General features: G+C 42.8%; 1 protein-coding gene across 1 annotated transcript in view; it reads right to left on the minus strand.

Annotated features, from left to right (window-relative positions):
• The window catches only part of LOC124036684 (mitogen-activated protein kinase 1-like), a 72335-nt gene extending 54653 nt beyond the window's left edge, over positions 1 to 17682 (minus strand). Inside the window, exon 1 of the mRNA XM_046351532.1 lies at positions 17385 to 17682. Within this exon, the coding sequence (XP_046207488.1) occupies positions 17385 to 17521 (137 nt within the window). The 5' untranslated portion in view covers positions 17522 to 17682. The remainder of the gene's footprint in view (positions 1 to 17384) is intronic.
• Positions 17683 to 20597: the final 2915 nt, after the last annotated feature.

Genomic DNA, 20597 nt, shown 5'->3' on the forward strand with positions numbered 1-20597 from the left:
GAGCGACTTGCAAATTGGTGCATTCACCTTATGACATCCAGTGGGACAGTCACTTAACAATAGTGCATCTAAAACTTAGGGGGTGGGGTGAGAGGATTACTTAACCTATCCTAGGTATTCCTTAAAGAGGTGGGGTTTCAGGTGTCTCCGGAAGGTGGTGATTGACTCCGCTGTCCTGGCGTCGTGAGGGAGTTTGTTCCACCATTGGGGGCCAGGGCAGCGAACAGTTTTGACTGGGCTGAGCGGGAGCTGTACTTCCTCAGTGGTAGGGAGGCGAGCAGGCCAGAGGTGGATGAACGCAGTGCCCTTGTTTGGGTGTAGGGCCTGATCAGAGCCTGGAGGTACTGAGGTGCCGTTCCCCTCACAGCTCCGTAGGCAAGCACCATGGTCTTGTAGCGGATGCGAGCTTCAACTGGAAGCCAGTGGAGAGAACGGAGGAGCGGGGTGACGTGAGAGAACTTGGGAAGGTTGAACACCAGACGGGCTGCGGCGTTCTGGATGAGTTGAAGGGGTTTAATGGCACAGGCAGGGAGCCCAGCCAACAGCGAGTTGCAGTAATCCAGACGGGAGATGACAAGTGCCTGGATTAGGACCTGCGCCGCTTCCTGTGTGAGGCAGGGTCGTACTCTGCGGATGTTGTAGAGCATGAACCTACAGGAACGGGCCACCGCCTATATACAAGGAGTACTGGTACCGAATCAATATGCAGGGGTACGAGGTAATAATGAGACTATAAACAAGGAGTACTGGTACCGAGTCAATATGCAGGGGTACGAGGTAATAATGAGACTATATACAGGGAGTACTGGTACCAAGTCAATGTGCAGGGGTACGAGGTAGTTGAGGTAATTATGAGACTATATACAGGGAATACTGGTACCAAGTAGGGCTGTGGCAGTCATGAAATTTCATCAGCCGGTGATCGTCAAGCAAATAACTGTAATTGACTGTTAACTAACAAAACACATTCAGCATCTCCTGGCTTCCACTTCCTACAAGCATCTCCTGGCTTCCACTTCCTACAAGCATCTCCTGGCTTCCACTTCCTACAAGCATCTCCTGGCTTCCACTTCCTACAAGCATCTCCTGGCTTCCACTTCCTACAAGTCAATGATGCCGACCTTTGGAACATCTACATTTCAAAAAGTACAATAAATCCATGTAATATAGTCTACACCATCACAATAAATCCATGTAATATAGTCTACCTACACCATCACAATAAATCCATGTAATATAGTCTACACCATCACAACAAATCCATGTAATATAGTCTACACCATCACAATAAATCCATGTAATGTAGTCTACACCATCACAATAAATCCATGTAATGTAGTCTACACCATCACAATAAATCCATGTAATATAGTCTACACCATCACAATAAATCCATGTAATGTAGTCTACACCATCACAATAAATCCATGTAATATAGTCTACACCATCACAATAAATCCATGTAATAGTCTACACCATCACAATAAATCCATGTAATATAGTCTACCTACACCATCACAATAAATCCATGTAATATAGTCTACACCATCACAATAAATCCATGTAATATAGTCTACCTACACCATCACAATAAATCCATGTAATATAGTCTACACCATCACAATAAATCCATGTAATATAGTCTACCTACACCATCACAATGAATCCATGTAATATAGTCTACACCATCACAATGAATCCATGTAATATAGTCTACACCATCACAATAAATCCATGTAATATATTCTACACCATCACAATAAATCCATGTAATATAGTCTACACCATCACAATAAATCCATGTAATATAGCCTACACCATCACAATAAATCCATGTAATATAGTCTACACCATCACAATAAATCCATGTAATATAGTCTACCTACACCATCACAATAAATCCATGTAATATAGTCTACCTACACCATCACAATAAATCCATGTAATATAGTCTACACCATCACAATAAATCAATGTAATATAGCCTACACCATCACAATAAATCCATGTAATATAGTCTACACCATCACAATAAATCCATGTAATATAGTCTACCTACACCATCACAATAAATCCATGTAATATAGTCTACCTACACCATCACAATAAATCCATGTAATATAGTCTACACCATCACAATAAATCCATGTAATATAGTCTACACCATCACAATACATCCATGTAATATAGCCTACACCATCGCAATGAATCCATGTAATATAGCCTACACCATCACAATAAATCCATGTAATATAGTCTACACCATCACAATAAATCCATGTAATATAGTCTACACCATCACAATGAATCCATGTAATATAGTCTACCTACACCATCACAATAAATCCATGTAATATAGTCTACCTACACCATCACAATAAATCCATGTAATATAGTCTACCTACACCATCACAATGAATCCATGTAATATAGTCTACCTACACCATCACAATAAATCCATGTAATATAGTCTACCTACACCATCACAATAAATCCATGTAATGTAGTCTACACCATCACAATAAATCCATGTAATATAGTCTACACCATCACAATAAATCCATGTAATATAGTCTACACCATCACAATAAATCCATGTAATATAGTCTACACCATCACAATAAATCCATGTAATATAGTCTACACCATCACAATAAATCCATGTAATAGTCTACCTACACCATCACAATAAATCCATGTAATATAGTCTACCTACACCATCACAATAAATCCATGTAATATAGCCTACACCATCACAATGAATCCATGTAATATAGTCTACCTACACCATCACAATAAATCCATGTAATATAGTCTACCTACACCATCACAATAAATCCATGTAATATAGTCTACACCATCACAATAAATCCATGTAATATAGTCTACCTACACCATCACAATAAATCCATGTAATAGTCTACACCATCACAATAAATCCATGTAATATAGTCTACCTACACCATCACAATAAATCCATGTAATATAGTCTACACCATCACAATAAATCCATGTAATATAGTCTACACCATCACAATAAATCCATGTAATGTAGTCTACACCATCACAATAAATTCATGTAATATAGTCTACACCATCACAATAAATCCATGTAATATAGTCTACACCATCACAATAAATCCATGTAATATAGTCTACACCATCACAATGAATCCATGTAATATAGTCTACCTACACAATCACAATAAATCCATGTAATATAGTCTACACCATCACAATAAATCCATGTAATATAGTCTACCTACACCATCACAATAAATCCATGTAATATAGTCTACACCATCACAATGAATCCATGTAATATAGCCTACACCATCACAATGAATCCATGTAATATAGCCTACACCATCACAATAAATCCATGTAATATAGTCTACACCATCACAATAAATCCATGTAATATAGTCTACCTACACCATCACAATAAATCCATGTAATATAGTCTACACCATCACAATAAATCCATGTAATATAGTCTACCTACACCATCACAATAAATCCATGTAATATAGTCTACACCATCACAATAAATCCATGTAATATAGTCTACCTACACCATCACAATAAATCCATGTAATATAGCCTACACCATCGCAATGAATCCATGTAATATAGCCTACACCATCACAATGAATCCATGTAATATAGCCTACACCATCACAATAAATCCATGTAATATAGTCTACACCATCACAATGAATCCATGTAATATAGTCTACCTACACCATCACAATAAATCCATGTAATGTAGTCTACACCATCACAATAAATCCATGTAATATAGTCTACACCATCACAATAAATCCATGTAATATAGTCTACACCATCACAATAAATCCATGTAATATAGTCTACACCATCACAATAAATCCATGTAATGTAGTCTACACCATCACAATAAATTCATGTAATATAGTCTACACCATCACAATAAATCCATGTAATATAGTCTACCTACACCATCACAATAAATCCATGTAATATAGTCTAAACCATCACAATAAATCCATGTAATATAGCCTACACCATCACAATGAATCCATGTAATATAGTCTACCTACACCATCACAATAAATCCATGTAATATAGTCTATCTACACCCCTTATGTATCCCATTTAGGATCTACACCCCTTATGTATCCCATTTAGGATCTACACCCCTTATGTATCCCATTTAGGATCTACACCCCTTATGTATCCCATTTAGGATCTACACCCCTTATGTATCCCATTTAGGATCTACACCCCTTATGTATCCCATTTAGGATCTACACCCCTTATGTATCCCATTTAGGATCGACACCCCTTATGTATCCCATTTAGGATCGACACCCCTTATGTATCCCATTTAGGATCGACACCCCTTATGTATCCCATTTAGGATCGACACCCCTTATGTATCCCATTTAGGATCGACACCCCTTATGTATCCCATTTAGGATCGACACCCTTATGTATCCCATTTAGGATCTACACCCCTTATGTATCCCATTTAGGATCTACACCCCTTATGTATCCCATTTAGGATCTACACCCCTTATGTATCCCATTTAGGATCTACACCCCTTATGTATCCCATTTAGGATCTACACCCCTTATGTATCCCATTTAGGATCTACACCCTTATGTATCCCATTTAGGATCTACACCCCTTATGTATCCCATTTAGGATCTACACCCCTTATGTATCCCATTTAGGATCTACACCCCTTATGTATCCCATTTAGGATCTACACCCCTTATGTATCCCATTTAGGATCTACACCCCTTATGTATCCCATTTAGGATCTACACCCCTTATGTATCCCATTTAGGATCTACACCCCTTATGTATCCCATTTAGGATCTACACCCCTTATGTATCCCATTTAGGATCTACACCCCTTATGTATCCCATTTAGGATCGACACCCCTTATGTATCCCATTTAGGATCGACACCCTTATGTATCCCATTTAGGATCGACACCCTTATGTATCCCATTTAGGATCGACACCCCTTATGTATCCCATTTAGGATCGACACCCCTTATGTATCCCATTTAGGATCGACACCCCTTATGTATCCCATTTAGGATCGACACCCCTTATGTATCCCATTTAGGATCGACACCCCTTATGTATCCCATTTAGGATCTACACCCCTTATGTATCCCATTTAGGATCTACACCCCTTATGTATCCCATTTAGGATCTACACCCCTTATGTATCCCATTTAGGATCTACACCCCTTATGTATCCCATTTAGGATCTACACCCCTTATGTATCCCATTTAGGATCTACACCCCTTATGTATCCCATTTAGGATCTACACCCCTTATGTATCCCATTTAGGATCTACACCCCTTATGTATCCCATTTAGGATCTACACCCCTTATGTATCCCATTTAGGATCTACACCCCTTATGTATCCCATTTAGGATCTACACCCCTTATGTATCCCATTTAGGATCTACACCCCTTATGTATCCCATTTAGGATCTACACCCCTTATGTATCCCATTTAGGATCTACACCCCTTATGTATCCCATTTAGGATCTACACCCCTTATGTATCCCATTTAGGATCTACACCCCTTATGTATCCCATTTAGGATCTACACCCCTTATGTATCCCATTTAGGATCTACACCCCTTATGTATCCCATTTAGGATCTACACCCCTTATGTATCCCATTTAGGATCTACACCCCTTATGTATCCCATTTAGGATCTACACCCCTTATGTATCCCATTTAGGATCTACACCCCTTATGTATCCCATTTAGGATCTACACCCCTTATGTATCCCATTTAGGATCTACACCCCTTATGTATCCCATTTAGGATCTACACCCCTTATGTATCCCATTTAGGATCTACACCCCTTATGTATCCCATTTAGGATCTACACCCCTTATGTATCCCATTTAGGATCTACACCCCTTATGTATCCCATTTAGGATCTACACCCCTTATGTATCCCATTTAGGATCTACACCCCTTTGTATCCCGTTTAGGATCTACACCCCTTATGTATCCCATTTAGGATCTACACCCCTTATGTATCCCATTTAGGATCTACACCCCTTATGTATCCCATTTAGGATCTACACCCCTTATGTATCCCATTTAGGATCTACACCCCTTATGTATCCCATTTATCCCATTTAGGATCTACACCCCTTATGTATCCCATTTAGGATCTACACCCCTTATGTATCCCATTTAGGATCTACACCCCTTATGTATCCCATTTAGGATCTACACCCCTTATGTATCCCATTTAGGATCTACACCCCTTATGTATCCCATTTAGGATCGACACCCCTTATGTATCCCATTTAGGATCTACACCCCTTATGTATCCCATTTAGGATCTACACCCCTTATGTATCCCATTTAGGATCGACACCCCTTGTAAAAGAGGATTAATGTTCTTAATTTTTAAGAAGATATTTGGCCACTTTAGTTGTGATACAAACCGTATCAAAACATATAGGCCTGAGGTGTGCGATTATGAATTGAAGACAACAACAAAAAAAGGCATTGTTTGTCATGCTGTGCATCATTCACAAGTGATAAGCTAACAGATTATTCTTGATTTAAATCTCATCATTACATAATAATGATTTAAATCTCATCTTTACAAAATAGATTTAAATCTCATCTTTACATAATAATGATTTAAATCTCATCTTTACATAATAATGATTTAAATCTCATCTTTACATAATAATGATTTAAATCTCATCTTTACAAAATAATGTATTTGTGAAATTTGTTTGACTTAAAGAGGTACATGATAATGGTCCATTCTATCGAAACAGCAGGGGAAAATACATGTCCTCTATGCACTTAAATGGTGAAAGGAGGACGGTTTATTTCAAGGCAATCAGACTGTTAAACAGCCATCACTAACATAGAGAGGCTGCTGCATACAGACTTGAAATCACTGGCCACTTTTTTAAAAATGGATCACTTCTTAAAATAAAAAAAATAATCCTCTTTACAAGACATGTAGAGCATAATTGTAATAATGTTTACATTACTCATCTCATATGAATATACTGTATTTTATATCGTCTATTGCTCATGCATGTATTTATGTACAGTTGAAGTCTGAAGTTTACATACACCTTAGCCAAATACGTTTAAACTCAGTTTTTCAAAATTCCTGACATTTAATCATAGTAAAAATTCCCTTTCTTAGGTCAGTTAGGATCACCGCTTTATTTTAAGAATGTGAAATGTCAGAATAATAGTAGAGAGAGTGATTTATTTCAGTTTTTATTTATTTCATCACATTCCCAGTGGGTCAGAAGTTTACATACACTCAATTAGTATTTGGTAGCATTGCCCTTTTAAATTGTTTAACTTGGGTCAAAAGTTTTGGGAAGCCTTCCACAAGCTTCCCATTCCCATTCCTCCTGACAGAGCTGGTGTAACGGAGTCAGGTTAGTTGGCCTCCTTGCTCGCACACATGCTTTTTCAGTTCTGCCCACAGATTTTCAATAGGATTGAGGTCAGGGCTTTGTGATGGCCACTCCAATACCGTGACTTTGTTGTCCTTAAGTCATTTTGCCACAACTTTGGAAGTATGCTTGGGGTCATTGTCCATTTGGAAGACCCATTTGCGACCAAGCTTTAACTTCCTGACTGATGTCTTGAGAAGTTGCTTCAATATATCCAACTAATTTTCCTTTCTCATGAGTCATCTATTTTGAGAAGTGCACCAGACCCTCCTGCAGCAAAGCACCCCCACAACATGATGCTGCCACCCCGTGCTTCACGGTTGGGATGGTGTCTTCAGCTTGCAAGCGTCCCACTTTTTCCTCCAAACATAACGATGGTCATCAGACCAAAAAGTACGATCTTTGTCCCCATGTGCAGTTGCAAACCGTAGTCTGGCTTTTTAATGGCGGTTTTGGAGCAGTGGCTTCTTCCTTGCTGAGCGGCCTTCAGGTTATGTCGATATAGGACTCGTTTTACTGTGGATATAGATACTTTTGTACCCGTTTCCTCCAGCATCTTCACAAGGTCCTTTGCTGTTGTTCTGGATAGATTTGCACTTTTCGCACCAAAGCACGTTCATCTCTAGGAGACAGAACATGTCTCCTTCCTGAGTGGTATGACGGCTGCTTGGTCCCATGGTGTTTATTTGCGTTCTATTGTTTGTTCAGATGAACGTGGTACCTTCAGGCGTTTGGAAATTGCTCTCAAGGATGGACCAGACTTGTGGACGTCTACAAAAAAAAATCCTGCGGTCTTGTCTGATTTCTTTTGATATTCCCATGATGTCAAGCAAAGAGGCACTGAGTTTGAAGGTAGGCCATGAAATACATCCACAGGTACACCTCCAATTGACTCAAATGATGTCAATTAGCCTATCGGAAGATGCTAAAGACATGACATCATTTTCTGGAATTTTCCAAGCTGTTTTTATTTTACCTTTATTTAACCAGGTATTTATATATATATATATATATAAAACTCTAACCCTTTATTTAACCAGGTATGTATACAGTGGGGCAAAAAAGTATTTAGTCAGACACCATTGTGCAAGTTCTCCCACTTAAAAAGATGAGGCCTGTAATTTCATCATAGGTACACTTCACCTATGACAGACAAAATGAGAAGAAAAAAAATCCAGAAAATCACATTGTAGGATTTTTTTATGAATGTATTTGCAAATTATGGTGGAAAACAAGTATTTGGTCAATAACAAAAGTTTCTCAATACTTTGTTATATACCCTTTGTTGGCAATGACAAACGTTTTCTGTAAGTCTTCACAAGGTTTCACACACTGTTGCTGGTATTTTGGCCCATAGGTGGGCCCAGTAATCTGTGAGCTGCTGGTTGCTTAAATACAGTTGGGAAAGAGGTAGTTGTTTGGGCTAGGTAATGCAGTAATCTGTGAGCTGCTCTGACAGTTGGTGCTTAAATACAGTTGGGAAAGAGGTAGTTGTTTGGGCTAAATTATAGGTGGGCTATGTAGAGGTGCAGTAATCTGTGAGCTGCTCTGACAGCTGGTGCTTAAATACTGTTGGGAAAGAGGTAGTTGTTTGGGCTAAATTATAGGTGGGCTATGTAGAGGTGCAGTAATCTGTGAGCTGCTCTGACAGCTGGTGCTTAAATACAGTTGGGAAAGAGGTAGTTGTTTGGGCTAAATTATAGGTGGGCTATGTAGAGGTGCAGTAATCTGTGAGCTGCTCTGACAGCTGGTGCTTAAATACAGTTGGGAAAGAGGTAGTTGTTTGGGCTAAATTATAGGTGGGCTATGTAGAGGTGCAGTAATCTGTGAGCTACTCTGACAGCTGGTGCTTAAAGCTAGTGAGGGAGATAAGTGTTTAAAGTTTCAGAGATTGTTGTAGTTCGTTCCAGTCATTGGCAGCAGAGAACTGGAAGGAGAGGCGGCCAAAGGAAGAATTGGTTTTGGGGGTGACCAGAGAGATATACCTGCTGGAGCGCGTGCTACAGGTGGGTGCTTATCGATGGCGGTTAAGATATCATTTAGGACCTTGAGCGTGTCTGAGGTGCACCCATGACCAGCTCTGAAACCAGATTGCATAGCGGAGAAGGTATGGTGGAATTCTAAATGGTCGGTAATCTGTTTGTTGACTTGGCTTTCGAAGACCTTAGAAAGGCAGGGTAGGATAGGATAGATATAGGTCTGTAGCAGTTTCGGTCTAGAGTGTCCCCCCCTTTGAAGCAGGGGATGACCGCAGCTGCTTTCCAATCTTTGGGAATCTCAAAGGACCACGAAAGAGAGGTTGAACAGGCTAGTAATAGGGGTGGCAACAATTTCGGCAGATCATTTTAGAAAGAAAGGATCCAGATTGTTTAGCCCGGCTGATTTGTAGGAGTCCAGATTTTGTAGCTCTTTCAGAACAATAGCTGACTGGTTTTGGGTGAAGGAGAAATGGGGAAGTTGCAGTGCTGTTGACCGGGGTAGCCCGGTGGAAAGCAAAAAATATATATAAAATTAAAAATGCTTATTGAAATTCTCAATTATAGTGGATTTGTCAGTGGTGACAGTGTTTCCTAGCCTCAGTGCAGTGGGCAGCTGGGTGGAGGTGTTCTTATTCTCCATGGACTTTACAGTGTTTCCTAGCCTCAGTGCAGTGGGCAGCTGGGTGGAGGTGTTCTTATTCTCCATGGACTTTACAGTGTTTCCTAGCCTCAGTGCAGTGGGCAGCTGGGTGGAGGTGTTCTTATTCTCCATGGACTTTACAGTGTTTCCTAGCCTCAGTGCAGTGGGCAGCTGGGTGGAGGTGTTCTTATTCTCCATGGACTTTACAGTGTTTCCTAGCCTCAGTGCAGTGGGCAGCTGGGTGGAGGTGTTCTTATTCTCCATGGACTTTACAGTGTCCCAGAACTTTTTTGAGTTTGTGTTGCAGGAAGCAAATTTCTGATTGAAAAAGCTAGCCTTGGCTTTTCTAACTGCCTGTGTATAACGGTTTCTAGCTTCCCTGAACAGCTGCATATCACGGGGGCTGTTCGATGCTAATGCAGAACGCCATAGGATGTTTTTGTGTTGGTTAAGGGCAGTCAGGTCTGGATATATCTGTTCCTGGTTCTACATTTCTTGAATTGAGCATGTTTATTTAAGATAGTGAGGAAGGCATTTTAAAAAAAAACAGGCATCCTCTACTGACGGAATGAGGTCAATATCCTTCCAGGATATACTGACATCATGTCAGTGATTCTCTCGTTAACACAGGACCGTCTCCTAAAGTTGATTCAGCTGCGGGATCGGGGGTACCACCAGTACAGAGCTTGCTCAGGAATGGCAGCAGGCAGGTGTGAGTGCATCTGCATGCACAGTGAGGCGAAGACTTTTGGAGGATGGCCTGGTGCCAAGAAGGGCAGCAAAGAAGCCACTTCTCTCCAAGAAAAACATCAGGGACAGACTGATATTCTGCAAAAGGTACAGGGATTGGACTGCTGAGGACTGGGGTAACATAATTTTCTCTGATGAATCCCCTTTCTGATTGTTTGGGGCATCTGGAAAAAAGCTTGTCCCGGAGAAGACAAGGTGAGCGCTACCATCAGTCCTGTGTCATGCCAACATTAAAGCATCCTGAGACCATTCATGTGTGGGGTTGCTTCTCAGCCAAGGGAGTGGGCTCAATCACAATTTTGCCTAAGAACACAGCCATGAACAAAGAATGATACCAACACATCCTCCGAGAGCAACTTCTCCCAACCATCCAGGAACAGTTTTTGTGACAAACAATGCCTTTTCCAGCATGATGGAGCACCTTGCCATAAGGCAAAAGTAATAACTAAGTGGCTCGGGGAACAAAACATCGATATTTTGGGTCCATTGCCAGGAAACTCCCCAGACCTTAATCCCATTGAGAACTTGTGGTTAATTCTCAAGAGGCGGTGGACAAACAAAAACCCACAAATTCTGACAAACTCCAAGCATTGATTATACAAGAATGGGCTGCCATCAGTCAGGATGTGGCAGCATTGACAGCATCCCAGGGAGGATTGCAGAGAGAAGGGTCAACACTGCAAATATTGACTCTTTGCATCAACTTCATGTAATTGTCAATAAAAGCCTTGACACTTATGAAATGCTTGTAATTATACTTCAGTATTCCATAGTAACAGCTGACAAAAATATCTAAAGACACTGAGGCAGCAACTTTTGCGGAAATTAATATTTGTGTCATTCTCTAAACTTTTGGCCACGACTGTATATAGCGAGTGTGCCCACTCTGGTATGCCATCTGCACATGGTTGGCTAGAGCAAATGTATTGTATATTTGTATTCCATTTCTTTACTTAGATTTGTGTGTATAAGGTAGTTGTGAAATTTTTAGGTTAGATTACTTGTTAGATATTACTGCACGGTTGGAACTAGAAGCACAAGCATTTGGCTACACTCCCATTAACATCTGCTAACCATGTGTGTGTTTTCTCACGCAATTACATAGCCTCCATTACATTTGCATTGATGTCAGAGTGATTACAGGGACAATAGAGTGCTCAGTACCAGGCAGCTAGCCAGTTTGGTAGACTACTAATGACCATCAGCAGCATCAGAGCTTGGAGAAGCATAGTTACCATGACGAAACGGTCACGTGACTCTAGAACACCAGTGTGGCGGTAATACAGTCACCTCAACAGCCCTAGTACCAAGTCAATGTGCAGGGGTACGAAGTAGGTGAGGTAACATGTGGGCAGTGGTTTCAGTCATATCACATATTCATCTAGCTATAAAGTGGAGCTGTCTGGCATTGCCAGGCCAAATCCTCATAGTTTCTCAAGTGACAGATGGGCTGCACCAGCAGTTAAGTGAGACTTTATTTATTTTATTTCACCTTTATTTAAATAGGGAAGGCCAGTTGAGAAGAAGTTCTCATTTACAACTGCAACCTGACCAAGATAAAGCAAAGCAGTGCGACACAAACACAGAGTTGGTGGTGAACTAAATACATAGTGGGCCTTTAGGGTTTAACAGGATATTGTGCAGCACTCTATATGAAGATGATAACATGTTGATTAGAAAGCTCCTCCAGTCTGGTCCCTGTACACACGGCAGGGTAAAGTCAGCTACAGCCTCAGGTGTGTGTAGGTAGGTAGGTCAGTAGGTAGGTAGGTAGGTGTATAAGTGTAGGTGTGTATGTTGACAAAGGGAAAGGAGAGTGAGTGAGTGAATAGGAACGATGGATGTGTGTTTGCTCAGTGTGTGAGGGAGGCTGGGAGGGGCAGGCTGGGAATTCAGAGAGTATTCCAAGTAGAGTCATGTTGCTCCCTGGCTCCACAGAAAGGTAGTCTGCTCCCTGGCTCCACAGAGGGGTAGTCTGCTCCCTGGCTCCACAGAAAGGTAGTCTGCTCCCTGGCTCACCAGAGGGGTAGTCTGCTCACCAGAGGGGTAGTCTGCTCCCTGGCTCACCAGAGAGGTAGTCTGGTCCCTGGCTCACCAGAGGGGTAGTCTGCTCACCAGAGGGGTAGTCTGCTCCCTGGCTCACCAGAGAGGTAGTCTGCTCCCTGGCTCCCCAGAGAGGTAGTCTGCTCCCTAGCTCACCAGAGGGGTAGTCTGCTCCCTAGCTCACCAGAGGGGTAGTCTGCTCCCTGGCTCACCAGAGGGGTAGTCTGCTCACCAGAGGGGGTAGTCTGCTCACCAGAGGGGTAGTCTGCTCCCTGGCTCATAGAGAGGTAGTCTGCTCCCTGCTTCTGACCAGGGCCCGCAGGGCTCTACTTCTGACCAGGGCCTGCAGGGCTCTACTGCTGACCAGGGCCCGCAGGGCTCTACTTTTGACCAGGGCCCGCAGGGCTCTACTTCTGACCAGGGCCCGCAGGGCTCTACTTCTGACCAGGGCCCGCAGGGCTCTACTTCTGACCAGTGCCCATAGAGCTTTATGTAGAGAATAGGGTGCTATTTGGGATTTGATACGTTTCTACTCCTCCTTTCACTCTCAACTGAGCCTAGGGATAAAGATAGGTCTCACGGCGCCTGGGATCCCATTCACTGACACCTTCCATTATTTAAATCACTGATCTGAATACACACAACCACAGAGTGTGAACATCTGACTGCCTGCCTGCGTGCGAGCTGGAGACTTAGCGACTAGGCAACATGAACCATCTCTGTGGGTTGAGAGAGAAAGATTCTCTGTACGGGATGATGTAATGATCGCGCCGTACAAGACTAGTTGAGTCGCTCCTGCCCTTTTGAAACGTTATTGAACAACTTTATGATTCGTCTCTCTGCAGACTGGATACACCCAGAAAGACTATTCTCAGAACTAGATGAACAAATTGTATAACTGTCAGGATCAAGTCGACCTACCTAACTTTACATGGAGACTTTTAAGGTCCCGTGGCTTTATTCAGCTCAGTAGTTTGATGCTTCATGAGGCAGCTTGCAGTGCTCTGTTGAAGCTCGCCCAGTAACAGACTAAAGGAGTCTAACGTTACTCCGTAGTCCCAGGACCTGTTCAAAGGGGGAAGTGAGTTCTGGAAGACAAAACAGCCATCTAAACTCCAGCTAAACGTGAAACAATTCTCAGTTGCTGTCCAGTTCTAGAAACATAAATCCTCTACCTTCATATCACATCAAATGGTTGTAATTTCACAGATGCAAAATGCACTTACTGTACAGCGTGTTAACCAGTTTTTATTTTACCTTTATTTAACTAGGCAAATCAGTTAAGAACAAATTCTTATTGGTTACTAGTCCAACACTCTAACCACTAGGCTACCTGCTGGTTACTAGTCCAACACTAACCACTAGGCTACCTGCTGGTTATTAGTCCAACACTCTAACCACTAGGCTACCTGCTGGTTATTAGTCCAACGCTCTAACCACTAAGCTACCTGCTGGTTACTAGACCAACGCTCTAACCACTAGGCTACCTGCTGGTTACTAGTCCAACACTAACCACTAGGCTACCTGCTGGTTACTAGTCCAACACTAACCACTAGGCTACCTGCTGGTTACTAGTCCAACGCTCTAACCACTAGGCTACCTGCTGGTTACTGACCCAATGCTCTAACCACTAGTCTACCTGCTGGTTACTAGTCCAACACTATACACTAGGCTACCTGCTGGTTACTGACCCAATGCTCTAACCACTAGTCTACCTGCTGGTTACTAGTCCAACGCTCTAACCACTAGACTACCTGCTGGTTACTAGTCCAACACTCTAACCACTAGGCTACCTGCTGTTTACTAGTCCAACGCTCTAACCACTAGGCTACCTGCCTCTAACCAGTAGGCTATCTGCTGGTTACTGACCCAATGCTCTAACAACTAGTCTACCTGCTGGTTACTAGTCCAACGCTAACCACTAGGCTACCTGCTGGTTACTAGTCCAACCCTAACCACTAGGCTACCTGCTGGTTACTAGTCCAACGCTAACCACTAGGCTACCTGCTGGTTACTAGTCCAACTCTAACCACTAGGCTACCTGCTGGTTACTAGTCCAACACTCTAACCACTAGGCTACCTGCTGGTTACTAGTCCAACACTCTAACCACTAGGCTACATGCCTCTAACCACTAGGCGACCTGCTGGTTACTAGTTCAACACTCTAACCACTAGTCTACCTGCTGGTTACTAGTCCAACGCTCTAACCACTTGGCGACCTGCTGGTTACTAGTTCAACGCTCTAACCACTAGGCTACCTGCTGGTTACTATTCCAACACTCTAACCACTAGGCTACCTGCTGGTTACTGGTCCAACACTCTAACCACTAGGCTACCTGCTGGTTACTAGTCCAACACTCTAACCACTAGGCTACCTGCTGGTTACTAGTCCAACACTTTAATCACTAGGCTACCTGCTGGTTACTAGTCCAACCCTAACCACTAGGCTACCTGCTGGTTACTAGTCCAACCCTCTAACCACTAGGCTACCTGCTGGTTACTAGTCCAACACTTTAATCACTAGGCTACCTGCTGGTTACTAGTCCAACCCTCTAACCACTAGGCTACCTGCTGGTTACTAGTCCAACCCTAACCACTAGGCTACCTGTCTCTAACCACTAGGCTACCTGTCTCTAACCACTAGGCTACCTGCCGCCTCTACACTCTAACCACTAGGCTACCTGCCTCTAACCACTAGGCTACCTGCCACCTCTACACTCTAACCACTAGGCTACCTGCCTCTAACCACTAGGCTACCTGCCTCTAACCACTAGGCTACCTGCCGCCTCTACACTCTAACCACTAGGCTACCTGTCTCTAACCACTAGGCTACCTGCCTCTAACCACTAGGCTACCTGCCGCCTCTACACTCTAACCACTAGGCTAGCTGTCTCTAACCACTAGGCTACCTGCCGCCTCTACACTCTAACCACTAGGCTACCTGTCTCTAACCACTAGGCTACCTGCCACTTCTACACTCTAACCATTAGGCTACCTGTCTCTAACCACTAGGCTACCTGCCTCTAACCACTAGGCTACCTGCCACTTCTACACTCTAACCATTAGGCTACCTGTCTCTAACCACTAGGCTACCTGCCTCTAACCACTAGGCTACCTGCCACTTCTACACTCTAACCATTAGGCTACCTGTCTCTAACCACTAGGCTACCTGCCACTTCTGCACTCTAACCATTAGGCTACCTGTCTCTAACCTCTAGGCTACCTGTCTCTAACCACTAGGCTACCTGCCGCCCCACAACAGTTCCACCCAACATGTTTCTGTGACAACACGTCCGTGGCATCAGGCCGTGTGGGAACACTAACCCTATGATATGAAAGATAACGTCCTTCTGCTTCCAAAACCACACCCAATGCATGTTAATGCTCAGACTGGCGTCTTAATGCTGCAAAATGCAACTAAATAATTACATTTTTAAACAATCAATTTCCTTGTTGCTAAAATACTAATATTTCACCTAATTTCAGTTTGTAACAAAACAATCATATATGTTGTGAAGAATCATTGTTCAATCGTAAACTGTGAAACAGATTTTCTACGAGACAAAATAATTGTATTTTTGGCTGGCGTATAAAACAAACTCAAATTCGCAAAAACGAAACTTAACGGGAAGCATAGAAATGAGTGCACATTATCTACCTCTTCTTAGACGGGCTTTTAATGAGAATGACAGATCTATAACTAAAATGTGTATTTAGTTGGGTCGCCTAAAAAGTGCCACATTGCAGCGTTAACCCCTCTACAACACAATATGCACACAGTGAATACTGCAGTTTTATGGGTTATGAAACCAGCCTACCGGGAAGTCTGAATAGATTCACAGTTTTCAGACCTATTTTAAATTAAGACAAAATGACGGATAAAAACACTAATCAAATTCGACATTCAGGGGTTTTGCGTCAGTGGTTATTCCGATAAATTATTCTAGCGAGTAGGCAGATAAAACCGAAATATGTTGGCCAAATAGAAAGTTAGTAGAGGAAGATTTTGTCGAAATGAACATAAATAGTCTGTTAAATGGAATAAAATAATTTAGCAAACACTGAGTTATGAGTTTTTATGTAATAGGAAATCGACCCGAGTTGCCCAATCCTGCAGTCGAGCCAAGATCAACAAGTTTCCACTGTAACAAGTGTCTTCATCCACTGCACACTAGCAGAGGCACCATATCAACAGCAACACATGTAGAGACATACACTTACTTTCCATGTTACAATGTGGCAGTAAAGAAGTGAACCCGGAGGGGAATTCTACCCACTGAAGTCTACAAAGTATCCAAACTTGTTTGACTAACGTCAGTAGTGATGAAGGAGTGCGCGCGTGTGTGTGTGTGTGTGTGTGTGTGTGTGTGTGTGTGTGTGTGTGTGTGTGTGTGTGTGTGTGTGTGTGTGTGTGTGTGTGTGTGTGTGTGTGTGTGTGTGTGTGTGTGTGTGTGTGTGTGTGGCAACATTTCTGCCTGTATGAAAATATGTCTTACCACACCGTTCCGTAGGCGCCCTCACCGATATACGACAGATTGTGGTACCGGGGCCCGACATCGAAGGCCTGTCCTCGGACCAACTCAGCTCCGGTTCCGGGATTGGGGCCACTGGCAGAAACCGCAGCTGTCGCCATTGTGAAAACCGGCTGCCTTTTTACACGTCTTTCTTCACGTTGCCACGAGGAAAAGTCACCGCTGTAACAACGTTATTACCGGGAGCCTTTCTGAAGTTCTCCGTATGATAAAGTGGTCTTACTGCGCTGCTGTACACACAGGCTGGCTACTGACTGCGGTATGATAGTTACACTGAGACACTATGGACACGCCTGCTGCCCACGTTGATGACGTCTATGGCGCACCTGGGAGTCGCCTGTGGGGTTCGGTTAAATCCGTCATCTTTAAGTCAGTCATCTTTAAATCAGTCATCTTTAAGTCAGTCATCTTTAAATCAGTCATCTTTAAATCAGTCATCTTTAAGTCAGTCATCTTTAAATCAGTCATCTTTAAATCAGTCATCTTTAAGTCAGTCATCTTTAAGTCAGTCATCTTTAAATCAGTCATCTTTAAGTCAGTCATCTTTAAGTCAGTCATCTTTAAATCAGTCATCTTTAAGTCAGTCATCTTTAAGTCAGTCATCTTTAAATCAGTCATCTTTAAGTCAGTCATCTTTAAGTCAGTCATCTTTAAGTCAGTCACCTTTAAATCAGTCATCTTTAAGTCAGTCATCTTTAAATCAGTCATCTTTAAATCAGTCATCTTTAAGTCAGTCATCTTTAAGTCAGTCATCTTTAAATCAGTCATCTTTAAATCAGTCATCTTTAAGTCAGTCATCTTTAAGTCAGTCATCTTTAAATCAGTCATCTTTAAGTCAGTCATCTTTAAATCAGTCATCTTTAAGTCAGTCATCTTTAAATCCGTCATCTTTAAGTCAGTCATCTTGATGACCAGCTAGCTAGTTAGGTGCTGAAGAGGCAATACACAGCTATATTTCTCTCAGAGTCGTATTACTGGGGCTTGCAGGAGTCCTCACCTTAAGTGTGATTGGGACGCAACTGTCATGTTTTGTCTTAGATTGTCTTGTCATTTTGCTTTTCCCTCTGTTCATTTTCCCCCTGCTGGTCTTTTTAGGTTCGTTCCCCTTTTTCTCTCTCCCTTCCTCTCTCTCTTCTCTCTATCGTTCCGTTCCTGCTCCCAGCTGTTCCTATTCCCCTAATCAATCATTTAGTCTTCCCACACCTGTTCCCGATCCTTTTCCCTGATTAGAGTCCCTATTTCTCTCCTTGTTTTCCGTTCCTGCCCTGTCGGATCCTTGTCTATTGTTCACCGTGCTGTGTCTATGTATCGCCCTGTCGTGTCGTGTTTCCCTCAGATGCTGTGTGGTGAGCAGGTGTCTGAGTCTGCTACGTTCAAGTGCCTTCCCGAGGCAACCTGCAGTTCTTGATCAAGTCTCCAGTCTGTTCTCGTCATTACGAGTAGAATTATGCCTTTTGATTGTAAAGTTACTTTACTGGATTAAAGACTCTGTTTTCGCCAAGTCGCTTTTGGGTCCTCATTCACCTGCATAACAGCAACACACTACTGTTATTTATCATTCTTTAAATTGGTAATAATGAACTAGATATTAGTTAACTATTATGTTGTTCTCGAGAGCACATAAAAATAAGTCTGATGATTTAAGCGTATGTACTTTGGATGGTGTTCATATTGATGAGAATGAAAATGGGCTTCTTCTATAGAAACAGGTCCTGCCTCTCGCTACGTAGTAGAAAGCAGATTAGTCAGTCGACGCTCCTATCGGTACTATCGGTTCCTATCGGCGACATCATCTATATGAACGCAGCTGCCACTTCATTAAAGCTGTTATATCCAGTTTATCATAGCGCTCTGCGTGTATTTACCAGTGACAATTTTGATACTCATCACCGCATTCTCTACCAGAAGGTAGATTGGCCCTCTGTGATGTCATCACCGCATTCTCTACCAGAAGGTTGGTTGGCTCTGTGATGTCATCAGAAGAAGGTAGATTGGCCCTCTGTGATGTCATCACCGCATTCTCTACCAGAAGGTTGGTTGGCCCTCTGTGATGTCATCACCGCATTCTCTACCAGAAGGTTGGTTGGCCCTCTGTGATGTCATCACAGCATTCTCTACCAGAAGGTTGGTTGGCCCTCTGTGATGTCATCACGGCATTCTCTACCAGAAGGTTGGTTGGCCCTCTGTGATGTCATCACGGCATTCTCTACCAGAAGGTTGGTTGGCCCTCTGTGATGTCATCACGGCATTCTCTACCAGAAGGTTGGTTGGCCCTCTGTGATGTCATCACGGCATTCTCTACCAGAAGGTTGGTTGGCCCTCTGTGATGTCATCACGGCATTCTCTACCAGAAGGTTGGTTGGCCCTCTGTGATGTCATCACGGCATTCTCTACCAGAAGGTTGGTTGGCCCTCTGTGATGTCATCACCGCATTCTCTACCAGAAGGTAGATTGGCCCTCTGTGATGTCATCACCGCATTCTCTACCAGAAGGTTGGTTGGCCCTCTGTGATGTCATCACCGCATTCTCTACCAGAAGGTTGGTTGGCCCTCTGTGATGTCATCACCGCATTCTCTACCAGAAGGTTGGTTGGCCCTCTGTGATGTCATCACGGCATTCTCTACCAGAAGGTTGGTTGGCCCTCTGTGATGTCATCACCGCATTCTCTACCAGAAGGTTGGTTGGCCCTCTGTGATGTCATCAGAACCAGGGTTGGTACCCAGAAGGGTATATACAGGTACAGAGTCAATGTGGAGGCTATATACAGGGGGTACCGGTACAGAGTCAATGTTGAGGCTATATACAGGGAGGTACAGAGTCAATGTGGAGGCTATATACAGGGGTACCGTACAGAGTCAATGTGGAGGCTATATACAGGGGTACCGGTACAGAGTCAATGTGGAGGCTATATACAGGGGATACCGGTACAGAGTCAATGTGGAGGCTATATACAGGGGATACCGGTACAGAGTCAATGTGGAGGCTATATACAGGGGATACCGGTACAGAGTCAATGTGGAGGCTATATACAGGGGATACCGGTACAGAGTCAATGTGGAAACTATATACAGGGAGTACCGGTACAGAGTCAATGTGGAGGCTATATACAGGGGGTACCGGTACAGAGGCAATGTGGAGGCTATATACAGGGGATACCGGTACAGAGTCAATGTGGAG

This window comes from Oncorhynchus gorbuscha, linkage group LG05 (assembly GCF_021184085.1).
Source record: "Oncorhynchus gorbuscha isolate QuinsamMale2020 ecotype Even-year linkage group LG05, OgorEven_v1.0, whole genome shotgun sequence".
Classification (NCBI taxonomy): domain Eukaryota; kingdom Metazoa; phylum Chordata; class Actinopteri; order Salmoniformes; family Salmonidae; genus Oncorhynchus; species Oncorhynchus gorbuscha.